Consider the following 23251-nt stretch of genomic DNA (forward strand, 5'->3'; position numbering starts at 1 on the left):
CAGTTTTTTATTGTACACAAATTTTCAGGAAAAAACTTAAAAGAAAGGTTGCTAAAGCTTCATTTGTGTCAATTGATTGATTGTTCTTGGCCGTCCGTCCGTCCGTCCGTCTGTCTGTCATCAGGATTCCGGAGTTTAAGAGCTTTGAGGAGCTGGAGATGCCGAAGCACTCCAAGGTGAAGCGCCAGACGAGCACGCCCAACGCCTCGGACCTGGAGCAGCAGCCGGAGATCAGCGTGGATGAGTGGCTGAACAAACCCACCTACGAGATCATCCAGAAGTTCCACGTGAGTGTTGACCCTCACATGCACTATGAATAAGTTAGAAAGACGGGGTCCATTTGCACAAACTTCTCCTTGGTGAACTGATGAGAAAATAAAGAGAAAATACCAAGACCACCACGGTGTGTTGACGTCTCCAACTGAGGAAAGACAAAGATGCATCACTGCACAGAAAGTCGCAGTGTGTGTGGGAGGCATTAAACCAGAAACACAGAAGCAGGGAGTCTGAAAGCTCACGGTTTAAAGCTCAGTTTTCAAGTCTAAACTGAAAACTTTTGTAGCGTTTTGGTGGTCAGTTTACATGATAACGGTAAGGTAAGAAGTAGCTCATATTAAATGTACTCAGAATAAAAGTTACTTAGTGACTTTTTGACAGCGGGAGAGAGGTCTCTCCTGAGGAGCTTATGAAGAACAATAGGATATAAATCTCAAAGTAGTTGTTGCTAATGAAAGGAACAAAGTAAACTGCAATGGCATTGAAACTCAAACTGGTTGATGGTCAGAAACTGTGAGTTTCCCTGAAAGAGCCAAAGAAGACCAGCCTCTAGTGTCAGGCACCATCTTCATGTTTTGAAGACTAAACTCTGACTTTCTTTGATATAAAACTGAATCTACCTGTCAAATAACAGTGAGGCGACCGCCGAGCCCACTGCAGGGACTGAAGATGGGAGTTTGGGTTGTTGGGACTTTAACTGCTGTTATTGCGGGTTATATTAGTCTTGTGGTGTTGTGGTGATTTAGTTAGTCCATTTAGTTGGTTGCTTTAGTTTACTGTAGTTTAGGAATTATAATGTTGCAACTGTGAATGAAAAGTGTTTAATTAAGTGTGTTTAATCTTGTCCTGCCAATATGGTCCTGTTTGGAAGTGTCGATTTAAATCGTCTGCCATTAACAGTTGGTATAACATGAAGTGCTTATTCTCAGGTCAAGGTCTTCCATGTTGCTTGACACGGGTAAATTCAAAGCGCAGTTCTCTTTATCTATTGATTTATTGATTACATTTTTACTCAGTGACAGACGTGATTGAAAATGTAGCGCAGTACACTACTTACTACTATGAATATGTACTCGAGTAAAAGTAAAAGTAAAATTTTTATAACAACTTAAAAAAGTACAAGTAGACTAATTAAAAAAATAGAGCTCGACTTTAAATGGTGCATTCTAATGCATTCTGGACTACTTTGAAAGTAGCTTTTTGAAAGTAGTTTTTAAAATAGGTGTCAATTGAATATTAGATGCTGATTAGTTATCTGCAGGCCTCCTATAGCTCGGTTCCCAGGCTTTAGAATGCCTTACTCACACATAAATTACTGATGGAACAAGCATGATTGTCAATATTTATATCAAACTCAGCATTTTCACAGCAAAGGATATTGCATTCTTCAATGAAAAACATGAATGATGAAAAAAAATGAATTTAGGCAAAATTAGACAGTGACAAATAGTCATGGACATTATACACATTTTTGAGGCTTTGATCAACCTGTCCGCTATTTTTTTGCCCGTCTTTTCTGAAAATTGACCGTCCAAATGACGGCAAGACGGCCCGCTACCTAAAACCATGTTTGTGTCACCACAGACTAAAGCTGAAGCATGAGATTGAAGTCTTGTGTCACATTTTGCTCAAATTGTCCATTAGAATCGTCAAAATCAACACAAACACAACAGATGGTTTATTTATAACAAAGAAAGTAAAAAAAGTGTGTGTGTGTGTGTGTGTGTGTGTGTGTGTGTGTGTGTGTGTGTGTGTGTGTGTGTGTGTGTGTGTGTGTGTGTGTGTGTGTGTGTGTTACACAGGACTGTGACTGCTTGGCGAGTCAGGCTCAGCTTGCTAGCATTCTCCTTCGCAGAGAGGGTCCAGACTTCCTGTCCAAAGACGGTACAAACACCCAGACGTTCAGATGAGTGACAAATCAAGAAGAATATAGAAATGTATTCCAGCCAGAGAGTCATGAGTCTGACATTTTCCTGTGATTGCAGAGAACCTGCGAGACGAACTGGAGAGACTCTACAGACGAGCTGGAAGCAGGAAGCTTTGGTCTGATGTCACTCACACACACACACACACACACACACACACACACACACACACACACACACACACACACACACACACACACACACACACACACACACACACACACACACACACACACACACACACACACACACACACACACACACACACACACACACACACACACACACACGCACGCACACGCACACAACTGCTTTTGCCATTTCAGATTTATATTGAAATATTTAAACTATTACCAAATGGACCACAAGTTGAAAACCATGTGATTGAGTAAAAGTTTGAGGAAGCTGATGTCCCACATGAAGCTCGGGGAGCCGCAGGTTGCACGCCGCTGCTGTAAACACACACCCTGACCTGTCTGTTCTCCTCACACACTCTGCTGTCATGTGACCTGTGTCTGATCTGGCTGAACTGTAGGCTGGCAGTGCGCAGTGCCGCTGCCATTATCAAGAAGGTTGCCAGCTCTATAGCTCCTCACATCACCACCATTCTGGTGCACGGGAAACAGGTAACGTTCAGAAGATCTCTGCATGTGTCCTCGTCCCGGTTAGCTGGCTCGCTCGAGAGCTGTGTGACGTCCAGCCAAGTCCTCGTTTAACATCTATCCTCATCAAAACGCTGCACTGGACTTTTAATAAGTCGTAAAATGGAATTAGTGGGATTTGAGCTGATATTAACCTATATCCCAACACTTAAAAGGGACTTAAAGACTACGTGTTGGGACTGACTTTCTGCTGATGCAGCAGCAAGTTCTTGTAATTTGACACTGGCCTCATTGTCTTGCCAGCTGCTTCTTCTTTAAAAAAAACAAAACATCAGGCTGTCTGAACCTGGTCCACATTGGGCTTTGGAAACACATGCAGACACATCATAAGTCCCTTTTAAAGATTTTAAGAAAGTCAATCTTCTATTTCGACCCTGGCGGAAATTGATTAAATTGAGATTAAAACTGAGAAGTAGAAAGAGAAAAATAGTCAGGTGTCTTTCAGTCATTTAGAACTTTTCTGTGATTCCACTTCAACCAGTAACTTGAAAGCCCTGCTTACACGAGAACCACTCAGTCTGTGTACATTAGAAAAGTTCTCCACGACGGTCTAGTAAATGGGAGGAAATGTTCACTTTGTTGGAGAAGTTAAATTCTAGTTGTTTTCAGTGATTCTCAAAATCCATTGTCACGTAAACAAACACTCAAAATTAGAGATGCATTATACTGGATCTTCCCGATATGCAATATGTCATATTTTAAAAATAAAATTTGCTGATTGCAAATAATCCGGAGTTGACGGAAGTGTCGGTGTGTGAAAACTCCCCTCTTCCCATTCATTGCCTCTGTGAAATGCACCACGGTACATGGTGGGAGCAGTGCAGCACCTTTTCAGCGGCGTTGTGTTGCGTCGTGTCCGGAGATGACCTCGGCTCATTTGCACGAAGTTGAACGTATCCAACTTCATGCAAATTAGGTGCTGAGAGCGGAAGTCTGACACATCGCAAAAATTTGCTAAAACATCTGAACTGGCAGTAGTGGAACCAAAATGAGGACAGACTCAGCAACTGCACAGGTTGTTTCTCACCTCCAGTGTTTCACTTATACATAACAGACGTTTGCTCTTTTCACATGAATGTTGTCGTGTAAATGGGGCTTCAACTGACCGGTACTGACAGTTATAACCGAGCCATGGGCCAGTGTCCCTGCCCTGGTGTTAACCTCCAGGGCTGGGACAGCGCAACACCTGGCTAACTCTCACACAGTCATGAGTTTGTGCGAGCCAGCAAGCACACCTAAAGAGAAGCGTGTGGTCAGTGTTTTCTCTCCATTAACCATCCTCCTCTGTTTGGTGAGCTTCAGCACTGCACACTGCAAATAAAACAGAGTCTGCTTCCACCTCGGGTCCTTTTGATTCGGTGTGTCCAGGGAGGATTCCAGCCTCCAGAGAGAACCTGCTTTATGGCTTTAATGAGGTTTGGACGTTGCTCGAGTGCTTTCTCAGATCAGTTTCCCTGAGCTTCAGTGTGTTTGAGAGGTGCTCGAGTTCACCAGGTTCATTTCAATGGATCGATAAGAAACCTCTGCAGCCTGATCAAAGACTGTGATCCTGTTTGTTCTCCTCACTGTATCGCTGACCACAGATTATTGGCATGATTGGTATACACACTGCAGCATCTACTCAAAAGGGGTTTTTGGAGCAGTTTGACACCGATGCTGTGTGTCTGATGATCTTAAGTCAAGAAAGTTTACTGTAAATGAGATGATTTAATTTCCTATGGGAGTAAAACCCACAATGAAAAAGTTTACTACACTCACCACCAATAAATTCATCTCTATAAATGGAAGCAAAATAAAGTGAAATGTTCAATAGTTACTGCACAACTATTTCAAACAAGTCTCACGTGTAAAATCCAGGTATTTATTAAAGGTAGGGAGTATCTTGGTACTTACATGTGCTACATTTTACCTTCATCAGTCCAGACAGCCAGTTGAGGAGTTTTCCGATGTTTCTTCTCTTTTGTCCAGGTGGAGGCTCTGAGTGAATGAACTGTTTTTCAACCGTTTTTGTTACTTATCAACTATGGTGTCCACATATTTTGGTGAAACTGAACAATTGGGAACTTGTAGGTTGGGCAAAGCAACATTGACATCAGATCTTCTGGTTTTGTTTTGTTTCTAATTGAAACGGCGGTCCAGAATCCAAAAGCAGACGATGTAATCAGATTCCAACCGAGAGGCAGCAGCTCTGTTCTGTTTGTGGTTCACTGACTCACTAAAGCGCATACTCTGAGCTTCTATGACAAAGTGCGAGTGTTTCAATCCAGCAGCTGCTGTTTTGTGTGTCTGATGGGACTTTTTCTCACGAGTGACACCTCAGGGGTTTATTGTATGCCGTTTAATTAATTAACGAGGTTTTAGCAGAGATACATCTTATTAAGTGAAAATAAGCCCACAGGCTGGTTTTCAACTGGCTGGGGAAAAAAAAAAAAAGCATCAATTCTCACTTCAATTTACTTTCTCATTTACGTAACAACGGCCGGGAAGTGAGGCTTGAAATAGGTTCCTCCACAAAGCTTCAGCGGCGACGCCACGTCAAGCCTCCTACACATTAAAGCTCCTCGCAGGTCTTATTCAGAGCGCCTTTGTGTTTCTGCAGGTTTAACACACACACACACACACACACACACACACACACACACACACACACACACACACACACACACACACACACACACACACACACACACACACACACACACACACACACACACACACGGGTTGCTCTCATCATATAATAAAAGGAGGTTGTGTTGCATTTGATTATATTCATGAGCCCATTAATGCAATTATTTCATGTGATCACCTGTTCTGTGAGGATGGCTTCAGTGTGTGTTTGTGTGTGTGAATGTGTATGTGTTTGGGTGTGTGTTTCCATAGCAACCATGGCTTCCGGCTCCCATGTGAAGATAACCACAGCCTGTGTGCTGATCTGTCCTCATAGGATTCCTGCAGGAACGAGGAGGCAGCCTGACACCTGCGCTGAATCTCATAAGCAATGAATCCAAAAATGAGTGAACATTAAAATATTTCAGTAGATTGGGGCCTGAGCATCATAAATTAGGGCTGCAACTAACATTCAAGCTGTTTCTGTGCACTGGCAAATGCTTCTCATGACATGAGGAGATGAACGATTACCTTTTTTTAATCAGCGGATGTATTTTAGGATATTGGTGACGATGATTATCGATAGATTTTCTATTTGTTCACTGTCTGTGCCGCACATAGAGGGATAAGACGTAGTGCTGACTCACACAGGCTGAAGGTACACTGTGCTGAATGGAAAACCTTCTTGTAGAGCCTCTTTATTCACTCGGTCTCCACTGAGCTTCAGTCCTGCTCAGATGTCACACTTCACTGCTGCTTGGCTGTTAACTGACGATTGTAATGGTTTTTCAGATATAGTGAGTATAATATGTATTAATTGTAACTGTAATCACTTTGAGTGTGAAAGTTCACTTAACGTTCAAGATCAAGGTTACTGTAATTTCATAATATTTGGAGTCTAGGGTTCATGTAGCTTTTCTTTGACAACATTTATGAGAAGTGTTTTATTAGGATTTGCTTCAGTACATATTAGCGGAACAAATGGTTGCAGAACCAGACTCAGCAGAGGATAGTTCACATCGAAGGATAGAAAGAGAGAACAAGCAACTATTACCATGACATTGAGTGGCTTGTCCTTGTCAGTCCATATAATCTACAGTGCCTTTTATAGATCTAGTTTGCATTACTTTATGTTAGTAGTTTCTGTCAGCACATTCTGATTTCTTGTCCCTTTTTTGGAATCGCTTCATCTTGTGGTATGAAGTGGTATTAAAAGCCGGCACATCATTGGTCGAGAAAACCAACATTGGCAGATCCTCACTGCTCCAACTTCTTCCAGATGATTCAACGACAAATCTCACATGTTGTACCTTTAATGCCCGAGCTGTTAGCTGTTGCTGTCATTAAGCCAAGATTGTTTCTGTCTTTTCGCCCACTAGGTCTGTTGTCCGTCTTGCTGCCAGTCTCTTAACTAAGCTAGTGGACAGCCTTGCTCCCAGTATTACTAGTATTTTAGTGCATGGCAAGCAGGTAAGTTAACCCTTTAGGCCGCAGGGTAATGTCTGTCCTGTGTGTATGATCTTTATGTTTTCATAGATTTTAATGTTCACTGATTGGAAGAGATTGAATTGCCAAAAAAGAGGAGCTCCTCATGCTGTCATCCTATGGGAAGTGCATGAACCAGCTTCTACACTTCTATTCTTCATCACAGCTCACCTCCACTGTGTGTGTGCTTTGAGCGCGCCAGCCTGCCCACCACAGAGTCCTAATCTGCACCATGGCCAGACGCACTCATGCATTGTGACCTGAGAATGTGTCTGACGCCACTCCCTCGTGCCGGATGAGTCTCTGCGCATCATTTCCCGTCAAGTGTTATTCAGAGATTAGCCTCCTCTCAAGAGTGTCAGTTATCTCGCCTCATTTTTACCCTTCTGAACAGTTTTAGGCATTTCATTATGCTGAAGTAGCTCAAGGTGTGAATCTGCATATAGATTGCCTACCGGAGGGAGCGCTCCTCTCCACGTGATTGGAAAAGCTGATTTCAGATGTGAGTCGCTGCGTTCCTCCTCTTACAATAAGTTCAGCTGGAGGAAATGAGCGCCGCCCCATTTAAGTCATCCCGACTCCACTTTTTCAGATTTTTTTTTTTTTAATATTCCCTCATTGTTTGGACGATTTGTTTGAAGCTAGAGCAGCTTATAACCAGTTCCAGGCTTCTTTTTGCTCAGTTCAGATTTCTTTAAGTCTGAGATTTCCTCGGCTGAAGGGAAAAGTGTGTCCTCTCATCACAACACAGCCGAGGTGTAAGTTCTGTCAGGGGAAGCAAAGACGAGAGTGATTCGGGGGAATTTTTTGGCTCTGTGAGAGGAGGCCTCTAAGATATGCACTTCAGAGGAATCACTGCACGCACACACCGTGCACGTGTATGTGCACCGTGCTTAAACCAACATGTGCCTGGAGCTTCCTCTGAGGTGCAGATCTCTCACACTGTGTGTGTGTGTGTGTGTGTGTGTGTGTGTGTGTGTGTGTGTGTGTGTGTGTGTGTGTGTGTGTGTGTGTGTGTGTGTGTGTGTGTGTGTGTGTGTGTGTGTGTGTGTGTGTGTGCACACGCGCACACACATGTGGGTTTGTCCCAGGTGACCTTGGGTGTCTTCGGCCATGAGGAGGAGGTGATCTCCAACCCGCTGTCTCCGGGGGTGATCCAGGGCATCATCTACAGCAAGTGCTGCCGTCCCGGTGGGGAGCGGGAGGCCGTGCTGCAGCAGGAGCTGGTCATACACATCGGATGGATCATCTCCAACAACCCGGAGCTGTTCAGCGGCATGCTCAAGATCCGAGTTGGGTGAGACAGGCTGGTGATTTCCTGAAATTTTCTAGGGTTGATGGAAGGAGACAAGACAGGAAATGCCTCGGTGGCCTGTCATTTCACTCAGCTGCTACCGCCGTCAGATATCTATACTGTGTAAATTTGACTTGATAGTTAAGGCTATTTTCACATTTCTTTTATATTTGCGGTAGATTTGTTCAATTGACTTCCATTTATGTAGCACCCAATACAACACAGTGATTTCATGAGACTTTTACAGATAAAAAAAACTCCCAAAAAATTCCACATGAACAGGTGGAGGAGATGGAGGAAAGGAAAAACTCCCATTTAACAGGAATAAACCTGCAGAACCAGACTCAGAGGAGGAGACAGATTTTTCGGGGATAGAAGAAGAGAAATGGAGAAGGCAGACAGATTGTTGGGAGGGATTCAAACCGTGGTTCAGGTTGAGTTAAGTCACAGTGGAGGTTCTGCGGATACATCTGGTCTCAAAGTATCTCAATGAGCATTCAGCCAGTCAGTTGTGAGATAGTTTCATCGTGGTTTTTGACCGATCCTCAGCCCGCCTCAACGTTGTGTTACCAGCAGTTTGACTTGTGTTTTTGCTGGATGTCAGTTTCCCTCCCGGTGCTTAAGCACCTGATTTGAATAAACCCCACCAGCTATATCTGCATGCCCGTGAGAGAGATGATCCTAAAACGAGGTGCACTGCAGTTCCAGGGCGCCAGAAAGCAATTTCACAATCGACCAACTGCAACCAGGTTCTTCATCAATGCTGCTGTTTTCTTTTTAATGGCATAACAATCTTCTGCATCGACACCAACAGGAGGTTCACAAGGCCTGTGCTCTCATGCTGGCTGTCAGTTAAACACTCAAGTTGTGCTAATTGTTTCCTTTGACAACTCCTGGCAGCAGACAATTGTTATGTGTGTTACTTTGTGTTCCCTATTGTTCATGTTTAGAGCGGATTGCTCTCTGCTGTACGTGTGTGTGGATTCATTATGAATACAAACATGCTCACGACGTCATTCCAGCTATTTCCGTGGAAACAGATTTGATTTGCAAGAAGTTTGAGTGTTTATTTGTGACTGAACGATCCAGATCAGATCTAAGAGGTTTTGTGGTGTGTGTGTGCGTGCGTGCCTGGATGTAGGTGGATCGTCCAGGCCATGAAACATGAGTTGAAGATCCGAGCCGGCCCGATGCCTCCTCAGGACATCTACCAGCTTTCGCCCAGCGACATCAAGCAGCTGCTGCTGGACGTGTTGCAGCCGCAGCAGACTGGCAGGTACCGACCACGCCGTTCACCACACCGCCGCCTTTCTTCTCTTCTCGTCTCGACACGCAGTCTTTATCGGGATACATTTACTTCTGCTCTAATCCTTTCATTTTTAATTATTTTATCTCCTGCCCTGTCTACATTCGTATCTCATAATCTGCAGCTGCCACAACCCAATTTTCCCGATGGAAATGATTTAACTTTTATCTCCAATCTAATCTAATCTAAACTCGTGAGTCAGACTGTGTTTGTGTGTCTGGCCTCAGGTCCTGGCTGAACAGGCGTCAGATCGATGGCTCTTTGAATAGGACCCCGCTGGGTTTCTATGACCGCGTGTGGCAGATCCTGGAGAGGACCCCCTATGGCATCATGGTGGCCGGGACACACCTCCCACAGGTACTGGCCGCCCCTGGGGATGCTGGGTAAAGGTGACACTGTGTTGTCAGTGAGCAGAGAAAGGTCACAGAATGCTGAGTGGGAGGTTTCAGTGCCTGAACTTTACTGGACTGTAAAGAGAAACACATCAGTCCCCCTACTACTCTTTTATTTCAGCTGCGAGTGACAGCTTGTATAATTATGCTGACAATGAACATGTGCACCTCCATTGTGTCTGTGGATTTTGTTTAAAATGCATTCTGTTTCATCTATATACATTTGGTACTTTTGGCTTTCGGGGGAAATGTATGGAACAAGTTGCTGCTACAGTATGAAAGCAGAAGTATGCAGTTGTGATTTGTTCATTTCAAACTAGTTTTGAAGCAATAGCAGTGGAGACGTGTCTGTGTCTCCATAACTGTCATGTGACCTCTAACATCAATTCCAGCTTAATGACAACGTCTCCTGATGTTCACCGGTGGTCTTATTGTCAGCAGAGGCCTGAAGGTCATTGAGGTTCTGGTTAAAGAGGTACAAGCCTCTACACGGGCACTCAGCTGATCCAGAGGTTTTCTATAGACTCCGGTCTGGAACAAGGGCAGGTCACTCTGCTTAAGGTTCCTCAGTCTGCAGCAGCTTTTCACGAATGATAATGCCACCTCCCTGATGCTGGAGCATTGTCGTCCATGAAGGTGAACGGAGGCCTGTGCTGCTCCTGCAGGATCACATTGTTCTGGGCTTCACTGTCCCGTTCACAAGGTGTGGGACAGTTGTGTGTGGACTCCATACTGTCACACCTCCACCACCAGAGGCTCGTCTGGTGGCAGCAGTGGCTGATGCAGAGCATCTCCTCAAATTCTCCAGCATCACTTCTGCTCATCGTGAATGGACCTTCAATAGAGGGCAGCACTGAGGTCCACTGGTCAATTCTAATTGAAGCAGAATATTCAAGAGTGTATGTCCCTGACGTAAAGTTTTAGTAACTTGTAATAGTTTGATACAGCAAATTTAAATTATTAGAAATTGAAACAGCAGCACTACACACCTCACTGATTCCTGCTGTCCTCCCTAGCCTCATGTCCTTCCTCCTGTCCTTGTGTCTCTGCAGCAACCCACGTTGTCGGACATGACCATGTATGAGATGAACTTCTCCCTGCTGGTGGAGGACACGCTGAAGAACATCGTGCTGCCTGAGTACAGACAGATCATTGTGGAGGTGAGCGGCCTGGGACACCAGCTCTGAGTGGATTTCTGTGTTTTCATGTGCTTCAGCCAACTACCTCTCATTATTAGTGTATCTTTTTTTTTGTGTTGGCCCTTGTCCTGTTCGGCAGCATGGGCAGACCATATGATGTGATTGAGATTTTGCTCTTGTCTCAGGAGGAGACTAGAAGAAGAAGAAGAAGAAGAAACTTTATTTATATAGCACCTTTCACAGATAAAATCACAAGGTGCTTCACAGAGGCATCAAAATAATAAAGTAGCACAGACACAATAAAATAGTACGGACACAGTAAAATAGTATGGACACAGTAAAATAGTACGGACACAGTAAAATAGTATGGACACAATGAAATAGTATGGACGGAAAAAAGATAAAACCAATCACAGCCATGTCAACTAAAAGTTTGTCTGAACAGCCGTGTTTTCAGCTGCTTCTTAAAAGAATCAACAGAGTCGGCTACACGCAGCGACTAAGGAAGGTCATTCCACAATCACTAAGACTAAGAGTCTCCCCATGTTGCTGCCTTTTTCAGAAGTTGGCACGGCTGCCGTACACGACCGGGGGGGAACGCTCAAAGAGAGGGAAGATTGAGATGAGCGAGAGAGAGAGAGAGAGAGAGACTGGGGGGTAGGGGGTTGGGGTGTGGTGGAGGACAACATACAATACCCTTGTTATTGCTACATATAGTATTTACAGTTATCACACTGATACAAATATTTTTCAACTGTTATGAGATTAAACCAACCTGAGCAGCTCTATCTAGACCAGGGGTGGGGAACCCTGGTCCTGGAGGGCCGCAGTCCTGCATGTTTTAGATGTTTCCCTGCTCAAACACACCTGTTCTCATGATGAGGCTCTGCAGAAAGCTTGACAAGGAGCCACTAATTGCTGTCAGCTGTATTGATGTGAGGAGACATCTAAAACCTGCAGGGCTGCGGCCCTCGAGGACCAGGGTTGCCCACCCCTGGTCTAGACAGCAACATGATTTTCCAGATTAAACCAGCCTGAGTTATTAGTGTACCTGATGTTCTCCTCTCCTCTCTTCCCCTCCTCCTCCTTTCTTCTTCCCCTCCTCCTGTCCTTCTCTCTGTCCACCTCTACTCCTCCTGCCCTCCTCCTTCCCTCCTTCTGTCCTCCTCACCCTCCTGTCCTACTCCTCTCTGTCGTCGTCCTCCTACCCTTCTCCTTCTCATCCTCGTCCTCCTCCTCCTCCTCCTCCTAATCCTGCCCTCCCCTCCTCCTGCCCTCCTCTCTGTCCTCCCCTCCTCCCATCATCCTCCTGCTCTCCTCCTGCCCTCCTCCTTCCCTCCTTCTGTCCTCCTCACCCTCCTCCTGTCCTACTCCTCTCTGTCGTCGTCCTCCTACCCTTCTCCTTCTCATCCTCGTCCTCCTCCTCCTCCTAATCCTGTCCTCCCCTCCTCCTGCCCTCCTCTCTGTCCTCCCCTCCTCCCATCATCCTCCTCCTCTCCTCCTGCTCTCCTCCTGCTCTCCTGTCCTCTTCCTGTCCTCCTCCTGGGGGAGCAGCTCCTCATGGTGGTGTCCATCGTGCTGGAGAGGAATCCTGAGCTGGAGTTTGGAGACAAGGTGGATCTTGACAGTTTGGTGAAAGAAGCTTTCAACGATTTCCAGAGAGACGGGAGTCGGTTGGACGGAGCAGAGAAGCAGGTGGAGCTTCAGGAAATTTCACTCTTTTCTCTTTGAATCTGACTGAATTTTTACATCAACACACTAAATAAATGTTCATCCAAGCCGCAGTCTTCTAAAGAGCTGCTTTAATTAAAAGGTTCCGGCTGCTGTTTCCCAATTCATTGAAGCCTTATTACATTTCCAGGAGGTTTGTTGTCCTTTCTCAGGTTTTTAAACAACTTTATTTCACTTGTAGACTGAGAATCAGTCACGTTTTACCTGTACAGCTCTTTTTCATACATTCTGGTACAAATCATGAGGACACAAAAACAAGAAAGGAAAACTAAATAAATGAAAGGAGTGATTGGAATGGAAAAGGAAAGAAGTGGTTCAAAATACCTTTAAGAACAATACAAAAAACCAGATAAAAGCTACATTAAAAAATATATATAAACTAATATTATATAGATAATAGATATTCAGTTTTTTCCATTACTCATCAGCTGCATCGAATAATAATATAAACATATACCATTTTGGCAGATGCACAATGTATTAAACCCCACCTCTTTATAAGAAAAATAATAATTATCAACTTATACAAGAATAAATTCACCCGACACATATTCAAACTATTAAATTAATTACTATAGTGGTGGACAGATAGATGGGTAGTAACATTTTTGTTGAGATGAACATAAATACTTTTTTTTTTTTTAATAATTCTGTGTTTTTGTTTATGTATCATGTGTTATTGAAATATATATTTATATGTGCTCACATAAACTTTAAGGAAGGCAAACCTACACATAGATTGTGCACCAATGAACACATTATATACACTCTTTATACCTTTTTAAATGTTTTGTGTTCTTGTGGTGCACCTTGAGGGAGGTTCTCTCATTCAGTTTAATCCCACACAATGAGACAAAACCACACATAACTCATAAAACACAACTTGAAGTAGTTTGGAGGAAATGACTTAAAAAACAAACAACCAAACAAAAACAAACATTGAATATGAGCCAAAGATCAGTGTTTTTGTGTGTTGCAGGATAACATGGAGGTGTTCTACAACACATCAGCGGTGGGGAAACGAGGGACGTCCAGTTACCTGACGAAGGCTGTGATGATCCAGCTGCTGCAGGGCGACATCAAGCCCTGCAAGGATGACCCCTGCTCCGTCAGCTAGACTGTCAGTTCCGTCACATCGACTGTCAGCTCCTTCACATCACAAGGATTAGAAACCTAAATACTCACTTTCAGCCACAGTTGAGGAGTAGTTGCAGCATGACGACTGTTTTGGTTTATTGTGCAGTTTACATATCCATGTTAAATTCTCTGTAACCTTCTGATGTAATCGCCACTTGTGCATGTTGTTTGTTAGCATCATGACTCAAAATGACCCCAAATAACTCCAAAAAAACAACGATGACGCCGTACAACCAGAACCCAATACAAAATAACACCAAACGACAAGCATGACCACAATCAGATGCAAAGAATATAGGAATCGGAATCAACAAAGAAACTGTCCACAAGACACACTGAGATTGAGACAAACTCTGAGACAAGAAAAGCGCAGAGACACACGACTAAAGAAAAGAAGACCTTGCAAAGTTAGAAACTTCAACATCATCAGGATACATACACACAAAGCCTATTGTAACACACACACACACACACACACACACACACACACACACACACACACACACACACACACACACACACACACACACACACACACACACACACACACACACACACACACACACACACACACACACACAGAATCACATAATGACAGTTTAGCATTGTGTAACAGCATGTGAAAGTTGAAGCTACTCTGTAAAGACAGTTCCCCGATGATCGGCAATATATCATTTATAGAAAAAAGTCTACAAGATTTGTGACAATTGATTGAAACTGTGATATTTGATGTGTGATCGCTCTTCCTCTTCATGCTTCTTGTAAACGTCCATCACGTGTTTGTTTGTTTGTTTGCTCTTATGTGTTGGGTTTCTGCATAGAGGGACACGTCATCCTCTGCTGCAGGACAATAGCACATGTTTGTGTTGCCGTTATGAGAGTTTTCCTCTGAAGGCTCAAACACACATTGAGGTGTTTTTCACGATGGTCGCTGCGTGACAAAGACGACTGCTCGTGTTCACAAAAGGCTGTTTTGTGGAACGCCAGCCACAGAAATGTGTGCTGCCTTCCCTCGGTGGTGATGATAGAAAGCTGCTGAAACTCCTGTGAAGGCGTGCTTCACCGAGCCTCACGGTGTGTCTTCATTTGTGTGTGGTTGTGGAACATTTGCCCTTGTCTTATTAAAAGAAAAAAAATATTTTTAAGTCTTACACTGTGGCTTGGAAGAATAAAGTTGTGGAATCTATAAAGAATCATTGTACTTCCCTGTTGTGTTCATTTCATGTGAAATAATGTTCAAAAATACGAATATTATGACTAAATAGTGTGAGAATATATAGATTTTCTAATAATACATATATTTAATAATATATGCATTGATACAAATATTTAACTAACAGAAGAAGACATGTGCCTTTGTTTCCTCTTTGATCTACACAGGCTGTAATGATATATATTTACAGCTATGTTCAGAATAATAGCAGTCCAACATGACTAACCAGATAAATCACTGTTTTTGGTATAAAACATAATAATAAATGGAAAATAATTTACCAGCAGGTGTAGTAAAGTCAGAGGAACCAACAGACCCAACTTTGACGATATGAATACTCCTGGGTCTGTGTAATTGACTAATTAAATAAAAGGGACATGTTCAAAACAATAGCAGTGTGGAGTTCAATCTGTGAGATCATTCATTATGTGAAAGAAACAGATGTCAATCAGGTGGCCCTTATTGAAGGATGAAGCCAGCACATGTTGTGCATGCAATTCTCTGTGAAAACTGATGAAAGATGGGTCGTGCCAAACATTGTTCAGAAGAAAAGCGTGCTTTGATTAAAAAGTTGATTGGAGAGGGGAAAACGTATAAAAAAGTGCAGGAAATGATCAGCTGCTCAGCTAAAATGATCTCCAATGCTTTAAAATGGAAAGACAAACCAGAGAGACGTGGAAGAAAACGGAAGACTACCATTGGAATGGACTGAAGGATAGTCAGAATGGGAAAGACTGAGCCAAGGGTCTGCTCCCGGGAGATCAGAGACGGTATGAAGGGACCTGTGAGTGCTGGGACCATTAGAAGACGCTTATGTGAGGCTAATCTACCAGCAAGAAGCCCCCGCAAAGTCCCACTGTTGCAAAAAAGACGTGCTGAAGAGGATTGCATTTGCCAAACATCATGTCGACTGGCCTCTAGAGAAATGGAGAAACATTTTGTGGACTGATGAAAGTAAGATTGTTCTTTTTGGATCCAGTTTGTCAGACGACCCCCAAACACTGAATACAAGCCCCAGCACACTCTGAAGACCGTGAAGCATCATGATGTGGGGCTGTTTCTCTTACCGTGGTGTCGGGCCTTTATATCGCATACCAGGGATCATGGGTCAATGTGGATACATCACAATACTTGAGGAGGTCATGCTGCCTTATGCCGAATGTGAAATGCCCCTGAAATGGGTGTTTCAACAGGACAATGACCCCAAACATACCAGTAAGCAGCCAAATCTTGGTTCCAGACCAACAAAATTGAGGTTATGGAGTGGCCAGCCCAATCCCCGGACCTTAATCCAATTGAGCACTTGTGGTGTGACATAAAATTTGCTGTTTCTGAGGCAAAACCCAAAAATGCAGAGGAATTGTGGAAGGTTGTCTAATCTTCCTGGGCTGACATACCTGTTCAGAGGTGCCAGAGGTTGGTTGACTCCATGCAGCACAGATGTGCAGCAGTTATCAAAAACAGGGGTTATTCAACGAAATATTAGTTAACTAATTGTCAGGATTGCTAAATGTTAATATTTTTTCAGTTTATGTAGTAAATATTTGAGTTTGTAATGAGAAATGCCGACACTGCTATTTTTTTGAAGACAGAAATATCACCTTTTCCTTCATATTCTGTAAAGTAATTAAATATTGATACTTTTTTCTTCATGATTTGTTCTGCAATACCATGTGCAGCGTTCCTAATGAAAGAAAATAAAAAATATTATAAGGATTTTGAGCTTTATTCACTTTTTTAACAACACTGCTATTATTTTGAACATAGCTGTATATGACAAATATTAGTCAATCTGACATAAACCTTAGCTGTGCGGTTGTAGGGAGTTAGACACACACGCAAACTTCTGATTCACCAGCATTTATTCAGATCTGATTTAATGATTTGTGTCGTAACTGTGGATGTGAATGAATGTTTTCTCAACATACAATATATATTGTGAATATTTCACCATGACAGTAAAAATATCTGACAAAGTAGCACAAACTGACCACAAACAGACAAGTTTCACCATTTTGATTTTTAAAAATCACTGAATGGATTTTAACCACCTCAAAGACTAGTTTATTACCAACTAGTATCCCATGATACACTCAATTTGACTTACTACAGTTATAGGGACTATGTTCAAGAATAATTTATTCCGACGCTAAGGTTCACGCTAATTAAGACCAAGTTTCAATATGTTGTCTCAAGCGTCTATTTGCGGGCACTGTTGGCACTACAGTGGTGTTAAGAAATCTCCAAGTTCTAGTGTGTTGTGGCTTCCTGCTTTTATTCTGAAGCGGTCGACGAGGCACTTCCTTCATCCTATACACGTTCTAAAGCTAACGTGTTAAACCGCGGTGAAGACAATAAACTGCTAAACCATGGTGAACTCAACATGCCAAACTTTGTGTCTTCATGCTCAGACTCATGCTTCGTTCTCTGCGTTGTTTGCAGAACCGCTGATCATAGGATTTCATCACAACACCCGAGGACTTCCTGTCCAGACGACAGCTAATAATGCTCATGTTGAAGAAGAACAGTTCCTCTGGTGTCGACTGCTAATCCTGTGAATGTGTCTTCTTCTTTCTCACTGATGATGATGTTCACCAGGCATCAGCGACAGAAACAAGATCACCTCTTCACTTTCTGCTGCTATTTCTTTCCACTGCATCCAAAACACATGCTCTTATACTGATGGGCTGAACTGTGTCAGACACTTCCTGTAATGTGAGGGTGTGATTTGATATAAAGAAGAGCAGCTGTGTTCAGGTGAGTCAGGTACAAGAGTACAACCAGGAAGCCATGAAGTGAAGTACGGAGTGAGTTCAGTCGACTGAGTCGAGTGTTCGTCCAACTTCTGACTTCTAATGTACAAGAATGAACAATGAGTTTTGTCTCCATATACATCAATGGTGTGTGTGTGTGCGTGTGTGTGTGTGTGTGTGTGTGTGTGTGTGTGTGTGTGTGTGTGTCCTGATTCTCTCTCAGCTGACTGAAGGTGTGTGATGTGGATGAAGAGGACAGATCAGAGTGTGTGAAATGCCAGATGCTCTCACGGCGTCCAGAATCCACATAAAACACCAAACAGAAGAAGAGATGCAGCTCTTGATGTTCCTGTTTGCTCAAAGTGTTTGTTTGCCACTTTGTTGATCTTCAGGCTGACTTTGGCAGATTCATGGCTCACACTGCAGTTTGCTGTTCTCATTCAATATAAATACAGCTGCACTCAAAACTATTCAACCCTCAATGAAAATCGGGTTTCTACCAAAATACACACGTTTCAATCTGATTATTTTATGACAATTTTAAAAGTGGTTTCTCCATATGCAAAACAATATGCTTATTTTTATTTGGACATTGCCTTAAGTCACGAATTCATCTGTTCACTTAACACAAAGTTTAGACGAGAGACTAGAATTGTTCTTTATTGTCCCTGAAAGCGATGTTAGCAGAAGTTTAAATTCTGCTGAAGTTGGAGGCTCTTCACTCCCTGCAGGACTTGAGAAGTTGGCATTTAGCATTTAGCATTGTCCCTTACAGTATCTCCTCCAGAAACTTCCTGAAGTCTCCAAAGCTCCAATAAGTGAAGTGAAGTAGATGTTTGAGCTCAGTGTGATGATGAGCTGTGTTGTTCAGACCGGATCACAGCGTCTCAAGATTAAATGATGGCTCATGAGCTTGAACATGCCGAGCAAGCTTGTCGTGTAAACGGAGACTCAGTTCCTTTTCATTCTTTTCCTTTCTCATGTCTCACTTGTATCTGAATTACGTCAGACTGTGACAGTGTTTCCTCTTTCCGGTCTCCCCTCCATAAACATAATCCACCAGGCTCTAATGCTCTAACGCCGTCCTGGTGCTAAGGCTGGCTGGCCAGGGTGAGGTCAATACGTATCTGCATTTCATTAACAGTCCTTGTTAACTGATGCCAATGTCAATACTCACCTGGATGATAACCAAACACACATTTACAACTGCACACTGCTCTCTCTGCAGGCTATAAAACATGGAAGGAAAGACCATGTGTGTCATCCAACAGTCCAGCACCACACAACGAGTGACTTCTCTTGGAAAGTGTCCCTGCTTTCAGACAGGAGTCCAGACTTCAGAGGTCATGAGAACAAACTATAGGACCAGTTGGTATCAAATGAACCAAACACCAAATATGTTATGGAAGAAAACGACTTTTATTTAAGAGAATATTGACTGAACCAATACAAAGAAGTGCATACTAAATAAATACAAAATAAAAATGTGTCCACAATAGAAATAAAATGTGAAATAAAATGTTCGAAGTGAATGTTTAAACAATGATGTATACAAAAATCTACAATATTATACAACAGTGAATCTGAAAAAGGAAATAAGACATTCAAACAGTCATCTATGAATAAATTATACGATGTTATACAAATGGAAACCAGAAAACAAAAGAAGCATGCAAAACAGTAACATGCAAAAAGGATAAAGAAACATTCTAAACAAAGCATGCTACAGATAACATAACCTAGAAAATATAGACAATATCAGAAAATCATCTCATTCAACATTATCCTAGATTTTATTTGTATAGCAGTTTTTACAGTCACATAAATTACATGAAGTTAACCTGAAACAAGGGCTGAGTCCCGAAACGTTACTCTGCTGGTGTACCAATAAACATCGGTGAGGATCACAGTGTGCAAATCTATCTTCATTTTTTTCTGTTAATGTTTCTTGATCCAACACGCTGGTTAAGAGCCGTGGATGTGTGTGGCTTTCCCCCAAACTGTTAACTTGAAACAAACACCAATGGTTATCAGTCATACAGCCTGACACTATGGGGCTCCACCTTCTGGACCAACTTCCTGACACCACATTGCTCCACCTACCAACATCCAAGAGCTACTGGTCCAAACGTTCTCCACTAAACTTTAGTGATGAACCTGGACCTTCATATACAATGTAAACAATTCTTTGGTTCCTTTTATTTGCTCAGTGCCAGAGTGAGAGATGCCGTGCTCGCTATACGATTCAGTTCCAGCAGCCTATTTTGAAGCAGTGTGATAGTTGAAGATGGATCTTTGTGTCTTTGCTGTGTGTTGTGTTGCTCAGTGTAAATGTTGCTTGGTGTCCACAAAGAGAAGAAGCGGAGTGATGATGAGGAGCAGCTGTCCTGCTGTGCTTTGTGCCAGGTTGTCCTGAAGGATCCAGTCTGGTGGTGCTGTGGACACCAGGTCTGCAGACAGTGCAGCAGCTCACACTGGGACCAGGGTGCTTCATCAGGAGCCTATTGTTGTCCTCGGCGTGTAAAAAGATCCAGAAGCAGAGCTGCACAGAGTAGATGGGACACAGGTCTGCTGAGAGACTCGTCTGTCTTCATTTAACTTGTTGTGTTGCAGTTTATGTGCAGTCTGATTGCTGTTGTCTTTGCGCAGGTGCTGGTCTGCAGAAGGTTCTAGAGGAACATAAGAGTGTGAGGAGTGGATGTGAACATGTGAGTGAAGGAAGTGATGAACCAGGATCTACACTGAGCTCCACATCACATAAGGTGACAGCAGAGGAGCTGGCTGTCTGCAGGCTGCTCTTCATCTTTGTTGGCCTGGATGAAAACAGACTCTCTCTCTAGACTTCAGCAGCACCAAGCAGGTGGCCGATGTCTCCCACACGTCTTCAGTCATCCTCGGCTCAGGTCTGGATCACTTCCCAACCTGCAGCAGCCAATCAGATCCCTCCGTCATGTGTGGACAGACTGATAGAAGTACGAGGCTTCACCCATGCTCAAAAGGAGACTGAGTGATGAGGAGCTGAGCAGCAGAATCATCTTCCACATCCAGACATCAAGGAGTCTCCACATCATGTGTGTAATCCTCATCTTCTGTTCAGCACAGAACAGAGAGGAGCGCTGCCCCAGACCCTGACTGACATGTACTCCCACTTTTTGCTGGTTCAGACACACAGGAAGAAGCTCAAGTACCATGAATGACATGAGACGGGTCCACAGGAGCTGCTGGAGGCTGACATTGAGGTTCTTCTGAAGCTGGCCAGGCTGACCTTTCAAAATCTTGAGAAAGGAAACATCTTGTTCTACCAGGAAAACCTGGAGCAATATGGTCTGGATGTGACTGAGGCCTCGCTGCACTCTGGAATTTGTACTCAAACCTTCAAGAGAGTCTGTGATCTTCCAGAAACCCATCTACAGCTTTGTCCATCTGCGTGTTCAAGAGCTTCAGGCTGCAGTCGACTTGTTCCACTGTTTCAGCAACAGGAAGACAGATGTACGGAACATCTTCATTGGAGAGGATACAGAACACATTAAATTTAAACCCAAAACTTTCCTTGATAAAATACCTGAGTTATTCAGAGAGGATGATGATGATGTTGTTCCATCTCTGGACACATCTCATAGCAAAAATCCACAACTGAATATACCAAATACTGCCGATTCGCCGTATTACTGACATATTAATGATGGAAAGCAGCTTTGTACATTAGTTTGCAACACCGTGGAATAATAATGCTGACGGTGTGCAATGACTCATAATGATCCATCAGTTTTTCCTGCTCTTGTAACTCATGAATAAAGGTGGTGACTGTCCGTGACGTTGTGATGCATTTTGCCCTGAATCATATAATTCAGGTCAAAATCATGATCCGCGGTCAGGAATAGAGATTGGTGCGAAACTTCTTGTTTTGTGTAAACGCACCTTTAACAGTTCCACAACCATTTTCTCGCTTATCACATCGTGACATTGTGACATTGTGACATTGTGACAGCAAATGGTTTCATAGCTTTGTAACGGTTCCATGAAACAGGTGCTGATGCTGCTGTTGCTCTCTTGTACCAATGCTGCCACTCTATAGACATGGAGGGCTTGTATGACGTTATGTTTTCTGTTTTGCGGATGTGGGATTTTTGAGGGTAGTTGGCATGAAAGTTGGCGGCATGCAGAAAGTTGAAGTGCTGCTTTAGATGATCCATTTTGCTGACAGCTCTGTCTGTGTGCAGATCAAGCACAGGCTGGTAATATAAAACTAAACTGTTCAGTCCAGTGGGAGTTGAACCGGCGCCTTTCCTGGTTGATTTTGTTCTTTTTCACCCTGCAGGTCAGTTGTTTCTTTGTTTAATTTTGACTTTCTGCTCCATGATGGGTGGTTCCGTGGGTTGTGAAATTGAAATCCATGGTCGTTCGAGCAGAGCAGCATTCACGTAATTATGTCAGATGCGTGCAGTCCGGCTCCGACTACGGTGTGGGATGAGGTACAAACAAGGTAGAGAAGCGTGATTTTTCCCCACAAATTCCACTTTACTTCATGTTGATGTGCTGCTAATGGGCCGGCGTGGGCCATGCACCCATGGGCCCAAGTGAGTTAATAACCCTTCCCTCTGGTAGTAGATACTTATTTTGACTCTCCCACAGGTAGATGAGCTCTGCATCTAAAATTACAAGTGGAACTCATTTTTTCTTCTTACAAATGTGACTGGACAGTAGCGGACAGACGACAGCTCATTAGCATTTAGAGGTACAAACACAGAAACAGCCTGTTCTTAGTCAAGCTTAAGAGAGGGATTTTTAGACTGTAGTTCAGCACAAGGCTGGATTTGGGGAAATATACTTTGAATACAAACTTCTTGGACTTTGGAAACGTTTTTGAAATTGTTGAAAAACTGCATAATATAATCTCATGAACTATGGAAAGCCGCTTTAGCATTTATTTTATATCCTTGATATCAAGCTTAAAGTCCATGTACTAGTAAGCTCTTTGTCCTCACGAGTAAGACAGTTTTGCGTACTAATATAATCACTAGGGCACACTAGGGTACCACTAGTGGACATTTGGCACCTTACTAATAGTACTAGTGGGCATCTTTGCCGCTACTAGTAGTACTAGTACAATAAAACACACTACACTAGTACCACTAATGGACATTTTGACCCTCACTAGCGGTACTAGTGAGATACAAAATGCCTTACTAGTGCTACTAGTGGGCATTTTGGTGCTACTTGTAGAGTCTAGGAGGCTACTAGTGAGTGACACATGCCTACTAGTTGGGCCTAGTAGTGCTACTAGTGTAGCACAGTAGTTTGCTAGTAAGATTTGACTGCACACTAGTAGGC

The 23251-nt window shown here is 43.1% G+C and overlaps 1 protein-coding gene across 3 annotated transcripts in view; it reads left to right on the forward strand.

Annotated features, from left to right (window-relative positions):
* The window catches only part of phkb (phosphorylase kinase, beta), a 145514-nt gene extending 130976 nt beyond the window's left edge, over positions 1–14538 (forward strand). For 2 of the 3 annotated variants that reach the window (XM_080497023.1, XM_080497024.1), the window contains 10 exons: positions 125–287; positions 2079–2160; positions 2262–2319; positions 2737–2827; positions 8047–8252; positions 9391–9525; positions 9783–9912; positions 11000–11107; positions 12641–12781; positions 13797–14538. In XM_080497023.1, the coding sequence (XP_080353149.1) occupies positions 125–287; positions 2079–2160; positions 2262–2319; positions 2737–2827; positions 8047–8252; positions 9391–9525; positions 9783–9912; positions 11000–11107; positions 12641–12781; positions 13797–13934 (1252 nt within the window). In that variant the 3' untranslated portion in view covers positions 13935–14538. Of the gene's footprint in view, positions 1–124; positions 288–2078; positions 2161–2261; positions 2320–2736; positions 2828–6849; positions 6941–8046; positions 8253–9390; positions 9526–9782; positions 9913–10999; positions 11108–12640; positions 12782–13796 lie in introns of all 3 variants that reach the window. The other variant, XM_080497022.1, reaches the window with a different exon arrangement.
* The last annotated feature ends 8713 nt before the right edge of the window (positions 14539–23251 follow it).

Source organism: Blennius ocellaris (assembly GCF_963422515.1).
Source record: "Blennius ocellaris genome assembly, chromosome: 1".
In the NCBI taxonomy this organism is placed as follows: domain Eukaryota; kingdom Metazoa; phylum Chordata; class Actinopteri; order Blenniiformes; family Blenniidae; genus Blennius; species Blennius ocellaris.